Source organism: Dreissena polymorpha, chromosome 14 (genome assembly GCF_020536995.1).
Source record: "Dreissena polymorpha isolate Duluth1 chromosome 14, UMN_Dpol_1.0, whole genome shotgun sequence".
Taxonomy (NCBI): Eukaryota; Metazoa; Mollusca; class Bivalvia; order Myida; family Dreissenidae; genus Dreissena; species Dreissena polymorpha.
The window spans coordinates 69,905,539-69,917,651 of NC_068368.1; the positions used below are offsets into that span (position 1 = coordinate 69,905,539).

At 40.1% G+C, this 12,113-nt stretch overlaps 1 protein-coding gene across 1 annotated transcript in view; it reads right to left on the reverse strand.

The window, feature by feature from the left end:
• Positions 1-10,070: 10,070 nt before the first annotated feature.
• LOC127857841 (DNA mismatch repair protein Msh6-like) overlaps positions 10,071-12,113 on the reverse strand; it is a 55,533-nt gene continuing 53,490 nt past the window's right edge. The window contains exon 32 of the mRNA XM_052394528.1: positions 10,071-11,759. Coding sequence (XP_052250488.1) covers positions 11,717-11,759 — 43 coding nt within the window. The 3' untranslated portion in view covers positions 10,071-11,716. The remainder of the gene's footprint in view (positions 11,760-12,113) is intronic.

Sequence of the window (12,113 nt, forward strand, 5' to 3'; positions counted from 1 at the left end):
ATTAGTCGTAGTAAAGTGGAAATCAATAGCATCCTTGATGACCTACTGTGGAAATCAATAGCATCCTTGGTGACCTAAAGTGGAAACCAATAGCATCCTTGGTGACCTAAAGTGGAAACCAATAGCATCCTAAATGACCTACTGTGGAAACCAATAACATCCTTGATAACCTACTGTGGAAACCAGTAGCATCCTTGGTGACCTACTGTGGAAACCAATAGCATCCTTGATGACCTACTGTGGAAATCAATAGCATCATTAGTGACCTAAAGTGGAAACCAATAGCATCCTAGATGACCTACTGTGGAAACCAATAGCATCCTTGATGACCTACTGTGGAAACCAACAGCATCCTTGGTGACCTACTGTGGAAACCAATAGCATCCTTGATGACCTACTGTGGAACCAATATCATCCTTGGTGACCTACTGTGGAAACCAATATCATCCTTGATGGCCTACTCTGGAAACAAATAGCATCCTTCATGACCTACTGTGGAAACCAATAGCATCCTTGGTGACCTACTGTGGAAACAAATAGCATCCTTGATAACCTACTGTGGAAACCAATAACATCCTTGGTGACCGACTGTGGAAATCAATAGCATCCTTGATGACCTACTGTGGAAACCAATAGCATCCTTGGTGACCTACTGTGGAAACCAATAGCATCCTTGGTGACCTACTGTGAAAACCAATAGCATCCTTGATTACCTACTGTGGAAACCAATAGCATCATTGGTGACATACTGTGCACATCAATAGCATCCTTCATGACTTACTGTGGAAAGTAATAGCATCCTTGGTGACCTACTGTGGAAACCAATAGCATCCTTTGTGACCTACTGTGAAAACCAATAGCATCCTTGGTGACCTATTGTGAAAACCAATAGCATCATTGGTGACCTACTGTGGAAACCAATAGCATCCTTGATGACCTACTGTGGAAACCAATAGCATCCTTGATGGCCTACTGTGGAAACCAATAGCATCCTTGGTGACCTACTGTGGAAACCAAAAGCATCCTTGTTGACCTACTGTGGATACTAATAGCATCCTTGTTGGCCTACTGTGGAAAGAAATAGCATCCTTGATGACCTACTGTGGAAATCAATAGTATCCTTGATGACCTACTGTGGAAACCAATTGCATACTTGATGACCTACTGTGGAAACCAATAGCATCCTTGGTGACCTACAGTGGAAACCAATAGCATCCTTGGTGACCTATTGTGGAAAGTAATAGCATCCTTGATGACCTCCTGTGGAAACCAATAGCATACTTGGTGACCTACTGTGGAAACCAATAGCATCCTTGGTGACCTACTGTTGAAATCAAAAGCATCCTTGGTGACCTACTGTGGAAATCAATAGCATCATTGATGACCTACTGTGGAAACCAATAGCATCCTTGGTGACCTACTGTGGAAACCAATAGCATCCTTGGCGACCTACTGTGGAAATCAATAGCATTCTTGATGGCCTACTGCAGAAACCAATACCATCCTTAGTGACCTTGAGTGCAAATCAATAGCATCCTTGATGACCTACTGCGGAAATCAATAGCATCCTTGGTGACCTAAAGTGGAAACCAATAGCATCCTAGATGACCTACTGTGGAAACCAATAGCATCCATGGTGACCTACTATGGAAACCAATAGCATCCTTCATAACCTAAAGTGGAAATCAATAGCATCCTTGATGACCTACTGTGGAAATTAATAGCATCCTTGGTGACCTACTGTGAAAATCAATAGCATCCTTGATGACCTACTGTGGAAACCAATAGCATCATTTTTGTTCTACTGTGGAAATCAATTGCATCCTTGATGACCTACTGTGGAAATCAATAGCATACTTGGTGACCTAAAGTGGAAACCAATAGCATCCTAGATGACCTACTGTGGAAACCAATAGCATCCTTGATGACCAACTGTGGAAACCAATAGCATCCATGGTCACCTAATGTGGAAACCAATAGCATCCTTGATGACCTACTGTGGAAACCAATAGCATCCTTGATGACCTACTGTGGAAACCAATATCATCCTTGATGGTCTACTGTGGAAACAAATAGCATCCTTCATGACCTACTGTGGAAACCAATAGCATCCTTGGTGACCTACTGTGGAAACAAATAGCATTCTTAATGACCTACTGTGGAAATCAATAGCATCCTTGGTGACCTACTGTGGAAACATATATCATCCTTGGTGACCTACTGTGGAAATCAATAGCATCCTTGGTGACTTACTGTGGAAACCAATAGCATCCTTGGTGACATACTGTGGGAAACAATAGCATCCTTGATGACCTAAAGTGGAAATCAATAGCATCCTTGATGACCTACTGTGGAAACCAATAGCATCCTTGTTGACATACTGTGGAGACCAATAGCATCCTTGGTGACCTACTGTGAAAACCAATAGCATCATTGGCCAATAGCATCCTTTGTGACCTTCTGTGGAAATCAATATCATAATTGGTGACCTACTGTGGAAACCAATAGCATCCTAGATAACCTACTGTTGAAACCAATAGCATCCTAGATAACCTACTGTTGAAACCAATAGCATCCTTGGTGACCTACAGTGGAAACCAATAGCATCCTTGATGACCTTAAGTGGAAACCAATAGCATCCTTGGCGACCTACTGATGAAACCAATAGCAGCCTTGATGGCTTACTGTGGAAACCAACAGCATCCATCATGGCCTACTGTGGAAACCAATAGCATCCTTGGTGACCTACTGTGGAAACCAATAGCATCCTTCATGACCTACTGTGGAAACCAATAGCATCATTGATGACCTACTGTGGAAATCAATAGCATCCTTGATGACCTACTGTTGAAATCAATAGCATCCTTGATGACCTACTGTGGAAACCAATAGCATCCTTGGTGACCTACTGTGGAAACCAATAGAATCCTTGATGACCTTCTGTGGAAACCAATAGCATCCTTGATGACCTACTTTGGAAACCAATAGCATCCTTGGTGACCTACTGTTGAAATCAAAAGCATCATTGGTGACCTATTGTGGAAATCAATAGCATCATTGATGACCTACTGTGGAAACCAATAGCATCCTTGGTGACCTACTGTGGAAACCAATAGCATCCTTGGTGACCTACTGTGGAAACCAATAGCATCCTTGATGACCTAAAGTGGAAATCAATAGCATCCTTGATGACCTGTGGAAATCAATAGCAGCCTTGGTGACCTAAAGTGGAAATCAATAGCATCCTTGATGACCTACTTTGGAAACCAAAAGCATCCTTGGTGACCTACTGTGGAAACCAATAGCATCCTTGATGACCTACTGTGGAAATCAATAGCATCCTTGATGACCTAAAGTGGAAATCAATAGCATCCTTGATGAACTACAGTGGAAATCAATTGCATCCTTGATGACCTTCTGTGGAAATCAATAGTATCCTTGGTAACCTAAAGTGGAAACCAATAGCATCCTAGATGACCAACTGTGGAAACCAATATCATCCTTCATGACCTACTGTGGAAACCAATAGCATCCTTGGCGACCTACTGATGAAACCAATAGCATCCTTTATGGCCTACTTTGGAAACCAACAGCATCCATCATGGCCTACTGTGGAAACCAATAGCATCCTTGGTGACCTACTGTGGAAACAAATAGCATCCTTCATGACCTACTGTGGAAACCAATAGCATCCTTGATGACCTACTGTGGAAATCAATAGCATCCTTGATGACCTACTGTTGAAATCAATAGCATCCTTGATGACCTACTGTGGAAACCAATAGCGTCCTTGGTAACCTACTGTGGAAACCAATAGCATCCTTGATGACCTTCTTTGGAAACCAATAGCATCCTTGATGACTTACTGTGGAAACCAATAGCATCCTTGGTGACCTACTGTGGAAACCAATAGCATCCTTGATGACCTACTGTGGAAACCAATATCATCCTTGATGACCTACTGTGGAAACCAATAGCATCTTGGTGACCTACTGTGGAAAACAATAGCATCCTTGGTGACCTACTGTGGATACTAATAGCATCCTTGATGGCCTAATGTGGAAACCAATAGCATCCTTGATGCCCTACTGTGCAAATCTATAGCATTCTTGATGATGTACTGTGGAAAACAATAGCACCCTTGGTGACCTAAAGTGGAAACCAATAGCATCCTAGATGACCGACTGTGGAAACCAATAGCATCCTTGGTGACCTACTGTGGAAACCAATAGCATCCTTGGCGACCTACTGTGGAAACCAATAGCATCCTTGGTGACCTACTGTGGAAACAAATAGCATCCTTGGTGACTTACTGTGGAAACCAATAGCATCCTTGGTGACCTACTGTGAAAATCAATAGCATCCTTGATGACCTACTGTGGAAACCAATAGCTTCCTTGGTGACCTACTGTGGAAACCAATAGCATCCTTGGTGACCTACTGTGGAAATCAAAAGCATCTTTGATGGCCTACTGTGGAAACTAATAGCATCCTTGGTGACCTACTGTGGAAACCAATAGCATCCTTGATGACCTAAAGTGGAAATCAATAGCATCCGTGATGACCTACTGTGGAAATCAATAGCATCCTTGGTGACCTAAAGTGGAAATCAATAGCATCCTTGATGACCTACTGTGGAAACCAATAGCATCCTTGGTGACATACTGTGGAAAGCAATAGCATCCTTGATGACCTACTGTGGAAAGCAATAGCATCCTTGGTGACCTAAAGTGGACCAATAGCATCCTTGATGACCTACTGTGGAAACCAATAACATTCTTGGTGAACTACTGTGGAAACCAATAGCATCATTGATGACCCAAAGAGGAAATCAATAGCATCCTTGATGACCTACTGTGGAAATCAAGTGCATCCTTAATGACCTACTGTGGAAATCAATAGCATCCTTGATGGCCTACTGTGGAAACAAATAGCATCCTTCATGGCCTACTGTGGAAACCAATAGCATCCTTGGTGACCTACTGTGGAAACCAATAGCATCCTTGATGACCTAAAGTGGAAATCAATAGCATCCTTGATGACCTGTGGAAATCAATAGCATCCTTGGTGACCTAAAGTGTAAATCAATAGAATCCTTGATGACCTACTTTGGAAACCAAAAGCATCCTTGGTGACCTACTGTGGAAACCAATAGCATCCTTGATGACCTACTGTGGAAATCAATAGCATCCTTGGTGACCTAAAGTGGAAACAAATAGCATCCTAGATGACCTACTGTGGAAACCAATAGCATCCTTGGTGACCTACTGTGGAAACCAATAACATCCTTGATGACCTAAAGTGGAAATCAATAGCATCCTTGATGAACTACTGTGGAAATCAATTGCATCCTTGATGACCTTCTGTGGAAATCAATAGTATCCTTGGTGACCTAAAGTGGACACCAATAGCATCCTAGATGACCTACTGTGGAAACCAATATCATTCTTCATGACCTACTGTGGAAACCAATAGCATCCTTGGCGACCTACTGATGAAACCAATAGCATCCTTTATGGCCTACTTTGGAAACCAACAGCATCCAACATGGCCTACTATGGAAACCAATAGCATCCTTGGTGACCTACGGTGGAAACAAATAGCATCTTTCATGACCTACTGTGGAAACCAATAGCATCCTTGATGACCTTCTGTGGAAATCAATAGCATCCTTGATGACCTACTGTTAAAATCAATAGCATCCTTGATGACCTATTGTGGAAACCAATAGCATCCTTGGTAACCTACTGTGGAAACCAATAGCATCCTTGATGACCTTCTTTGGAAACCAATAGCATCCTTGATGACCTACTGTGGAAACCAATAGCATCCTTGGTGACCTACTGTGGAAACCAATAGCATCCTTGATGACCTACTGTGGAAACAAATATCATCCTTGATGACCTACTGTGGAAATCAATAGCATGCATGACCTACTGTGGAAACCAATAGCATCCTAGATGACCTACTGTGGGAACCAATAGCATCCTTGGTGACCTACTGTGGATACTAATAGCATCCTTGATGACCTACTGTGGAAACCAATAGCATCCTTGATGACCTACTGTGGAAATCAATAGCATCCTTGCTGACCTAAAGTGGAAATCAATAGCATCCTTGATGACCTACTTTGGAAACCGATAGCATCCTTGGTGACCTACTGTGGAAATCAATAGCATCCTTGGTGACCTACTGTGGAAACCAATAGCATCCAAGATGACCTACTGTGGAAACCAATAGCATCCTTGGTGACCTACTGTGGAAACCATTAACATCCTTGATGACCTAAAGTGGAAATCAATAGCGTCGTTGATAACCTACTGTGGAAATCAATAGCATCCTTGATGACCTTCTGTGGAAATCAATAGTATCCTTGGTGACCTAAAGTGGAAACCAATAGCATCCTAGATGACCTACTGTGGAAACCAATATCATTCTTCATGACCTACTGTGGAAACCAATAGCATCCTTGGCGACCTACTGATGAAACCAATAGTATCCTTGGTGACCTAAAGTGGAAACCAATAGCATCCTAGATGACCTACTGTGGAAACCAACAGCATCCATCATGGCCTACTGTGGAAACCAATAGCATCCTTGGTGACCTACTGTGGAAACAAATAGCATCCTTCATGACCTACTGTGGAAACCAATAGCATCCTTGATGACCTACTGTGGAAATCAATAGCATCCTTGATGACCTACTGTTGAAATTTAATAGCATCCTTGATGACCTACTGTGGAAACCAACAGCATCCTTGGTGACCTACTGTGGAAACCAATAGCATCCTTGATGATCTTCTGTGGAAACCAATAGCATCCTTGATGACCTACTGTGGAAACCAATAGCATCCTTGGTGACCTACTGTGGAAACCAATAGCATCCTTGATGACCTACTGTGGAAACAAATATCATCCTTGATGACCTACTTTGGAAATCAATAGCATGCATGACCTACTGTGGAAACCAATAGCATCCTAGATGACCTACTGTGGGAACCAATAGCATCCTTGGTGACCTACTGTGGATACTAATAGCATCCTTGATGACCTACTGCGGAAACCAATAGCATCCTTGATGACCTACTGTGGAAACCAATAGCAACCTTTGTGACCTACTGTGAAAACCAATAGCATCCTTGGTGACCTACTGTTGATACTTTAAGCATCCTTAATTATCTACTGTGGAAACCAATAGCATCCTAGATGACCTACTATGGAAACCAATAGCATCATTGATGACCTACTGTGAAAACCAATAGCATCCTTGATGACCTACTGTGGAAACCAATAACATCCTTGGTAACCTACTGTGGAAACCAAAGGCATCCTTAGTGACCTACTGTGGAAATCAATAGCATCCTTGATGACGTACTGTGGAAACCAATAGCATCCTTCATGACCTACTGTGGAAACCAATAGCATCATTGATGACCTACTGTGGAAACCAATAGCATCCTTGATGACCTACTGTGGAAACAAATAGCATCCTTCATGATCTACTGTGGAAACCAATAGCATCCTTGGTGACCTTAAGCCTCATACTACTGTGGCAACTAGAGCTTTGTCACAGTCGTGACGTATACCCCCACAGGCCGCATTGACACAGACTATTTTGCATGCTGTCTTCACAAAACAAGAGAATCTTATTTATGGCAATTTTTCAGAATTATTAAGCCATAATCAATTATAGCCATTTTGACCTTTGAACTCTTGAATTCCTCCACATGACACGCCATCCTATGACTGTGAACAAATTAATGTACAGTCATTTTAAAATCTCACAATGAATGACATAGTTATGGTCCAGACAAGATCATTTATTGCCATTTTTTACCTTTGAACTCAAAGTGTGACCTTGACCTTGGAAATATTGACTTTATTCTTTCGCGCGACACACCGTCCAATGATGGTGAACACATGTGCCAAATGATTTTTTAATCTCACAATAAACGACATAGTTATGGCCGGGACAAGCTAATTTATGGCCATTTTTTACCTTTAAACTCAAAAAGTGACCTTGACCTAGGAGATATTGACGTAATTCTTCCGCGCGACACACCGTCCAATGATGGTGAACACGTGCCAAATGATTTTCAAATCTCACAATGAAAAAAATAGGTATGGCCAGGACAAATTCATTTATGGCCGTTTTTGACCTTTGAACTCAAAGTATGACCTTGACCTTGGAGATATCGACGCAATTCTTTTGCGCGACACACTGTCCAATGATGGTGAACAAATGTGCCAAATGATTTTTAATTCTCACAATGAACAGCATAGTTATGGCCCGGACAAGCTCATTTATGGCCATTTTTTACCTTTGAACTTTAAGTGTGACCTTGACCTTGAAGATATCGACGTAATTCTTTCACGCAACACACTGTCTAATGATGGTGAACAAATGTGCCAAATGATTTTAAAATCTTACAATGAATGACATAGTTATGGCCCGGACAAGCTCATTTTTGATCTTTGAACTCAAAGTGTGACCTTGACCTTGGAGATATCGACGTAATTCTTTCATGGGACACACTGTCCAATGATGAACAAATTTTACAAATGATTTTAAAATCTCACCATAAATTACAAAGTTATGGCCCGGACAAGCATTTGACTTTTAAACTCCAAGTGTGACCTTGACACTGGAGATATCAATGTACTTTTTTCACACGACACACCGTCCCATGATATTGAACAAATGTACCAAGTCATTTTAAAATCTAACGATAAATGACATAGTTATGGTCCCGACAAACTTTTGGATTAAAACACACTAAGTGACCCCATGAACTAGTTTTTGACCTGGCATCCCATATTCAAACTTGACCTAGACATCATCTAGATACAACTTGTAACCAAGTTTGGTGAAGATCGGATGAAATTTCGGGACAGACCGACCGACAAAGTGACTCCTATATAGCCCCCATTACCAGTAATGGGGGTATAAAAATATAGCAACATACAGACATACTGACACTTTTGTGGCCCAGAGCAACTTTGGCAAGTTATACACTTTTAGTGACCCTGTCATTTTGTTGACTTCAGCCATCGAAGAAATCTGGAGCCACTTTGTTGACTTGGTGCCACTTATTTGTCTCATTAGTAACCATACTGTCACTGTGGCAACCAAGAGCCATGTTGTTTACCTAGAAATTATCATTAATATAATATAGTCAGTATAATATAATTGTTGATACAGAGTCACTGTGGTGACTAAGCGCGGTTTGGTTAAAAATGAGCTCCTTTGTAGATATCTAGCCACTTTTGCAACCTTGTTTACCTATGGCCAGCTTAACAAACTTTTTAACATAGTTTTACAGAGCCACATCGGTGGCTTAGCACTACTTCAGTGACATTATAATGTGATGTTGCACATACTCTTTGGCGTGCAGAAGCTATTGACAGCATTTAATGTTAACTTAATGGAGCAGCATCATGCCGTCATATTGGTATTATTAGTTATACTGTTAGTAACTGCAAGGAATATACAGCATCAGTACTTTCATACCATACAAGAGGGAAGCTTGAGTATGGTATAAAAGCACTGAGGGTGTATATCCAATACATCATCAGTTACTAACTGTATAATGATTATATCTAAACCAACTACTCAATTACTCGGGTTGTATGGAAATAACTTGGGGTGTATGGAAAATACATCATGGGTACATGACCGCTCTAAGCCAATCGGATTAGGTCATTTTTGTAGGAGGTGAGATATAACACCATGCTGCCAGCATAGCCAATCTAGCAGTCTGGTCAGGAAACAAACAGTTGACTATTGTCACAATTTTTCGTTTGCAAACAGGGTAGCTCCTAACAAAATCCCACTGATGCCTTGGCTAGTCTTGAGCTCTGTTGGCCCCTATCACATAAGACCCACTTGTGCATGTATTGGCTTAAACATACTTCAATTGAACAAGGTACAAGATTTATGTGCAACTAAATTGATAACTTTATAAGCATGTTATTAAGATAATGCAAGTGTGTAACGTTGGTACATATTGCTGCATTTCAACGTCATGTTTTGGTAAATGGGTTGATCAAATTCACAACAAACAAACAAATAATTCAAAAAATTTATTTCAAAATTATCCTATAAATGATCATATGTACCATTCCACTAAATCTTTGTGTTCAAAAATAGCACATTGAGTAGATTTACAACAGATAACAAACATAAAATTGGACATCAAACAATTAACAAACGATCAAATGAAATAATAAGTGGAGATACAAACATTTGGTAATTGTTAAAAATCTGCTTTTTATGATCAGTATATTAATTATAGCACTTTTATCAAACATTCACACTCACAGCACTATTACTATACATTTAACTACAAAAAAACAAACTAGAAGCATCCTTTTAGTCTGTCAGATTCAATAAACAAAGAACAAGGGGGCCTGAAAGGCCCAAAGTTGCTCACCTGAGATAACAAGATATTATTGGGACAAATTTTCTGACCAAGTTTCATGTAGATCGGAAAACAAATGTGGCCTCTAGAGTGTTAACAAGGTTTTACTATAGCCATATAAGGAAAAATGCCCCGCCCCCGGACGTTATGTTTTTCAATTAATCGGCATCATTTTCGAACTCGTCCAAGATATTATTGAGATGAATCTTCTGACCAAGTTTCATTAAGATTGGACAATAAATGTGGCCTCTAGAGTGTTAACAAGATTTTACAATAGCCATATAAGGAAAAATGCCCCGCCCCTTGGCAGCCATGTTTTTCAAGCAAAGGTTACCATTTTTGAACTCATCCAAGATATCATTGAGACAAATCTTCTGAGCAAGTTTCATGAAGATCGGAAAATAAATGTGGCCTCGAGAGTGTTAACAAGGTTTTACTATAGCCATATAAGGAAAAATGCCCCGCCCCCCTGGCAGCCATGTTTTTCAAGCAAACGTTTCCATTTTCGAACTAATCCAAGATATCATTGAACCAATCTTCTGACAAAATTTCATGAAGATTGGACAATAATGTGCCCTCAAGAGAGTTAACAAGGCAAATGTTGACTCCGCACAACGGACGACAGACAAAAGGCGATCACAAAAGCTCACCATGAGCTCAGGTGAGCTAAAAACATGCATCAAGCATAATCAGCACACTTTGTTTATAAATTTGTTAACATGAACAATATTTCATATAAAGTCCTTAAAAGGGCAAAATAATAAGAGAGATGTGCATCACATTTTATACAATCATCCAAATGCAAACTCATTAATGCCAACAATTAACCTGAAAGCATAAGACATACCATACCTTGTAGTACCTAGTAATACAGTTGACAGTTGTTACAAACATGCAGACATTAAGATGTGTTGCAAAACACTTATGCCCCAACAACACAAGATTGGCCTTTGACGAAGGGACAAACAACATGTCACAAACACACATTTTTTACATGTAAATACCACATTGAACTTTGAGATAGGGACACAGATGTTGTGCTCAGGATCAATTGTGGCAATTTTAAAACTGACAAATGGTTACTTCTTGACAAAATAAGATTAATACATGCATACACACGACACGACATGTGCTACGCTTCTTGCCTCCACTTTGAGGGGGGGGGGGGGAGATTAAAATGCGTTCAAATCTTATTGAAAATGTAAAACATAAACCTATAAATTCAGATCTATCAAATTTTATAATGTGAAGGTATACAGAGATATCAACAACAGATGGTAAGCCCTTCTCAATTATCAACCTGACAATGTCCCCTTGCAAGGCTTTCTCCAGATGTCTCTGAAAGATGGAGAAACATGGAGGTGACAATTGGCATAAAATGGTCACAGATAAAAAGAAAATACTGGGTTACTTGTTAAATAAACAGAGATCTTCATTTAGAGAAACTTTAAAATCACTCAAATAGAGATTTTCTACTTATCCAAATTTATAAAAAGTCTGTTAATTCTTAAAAGGTTAATCTTCTTGCCCTTTCATTTCATCACCTTTAGATACAAAGATTTTTCCATAAAATAATCTGTATAGACAGACAGACGGATTATGAATTGAAATTTGCTTAAAATTTCATTTGAAGATGTTACAGTATAACATACAAGTTCAAGGGTTGTGCTGCAATATCTTATTGTGGATGAA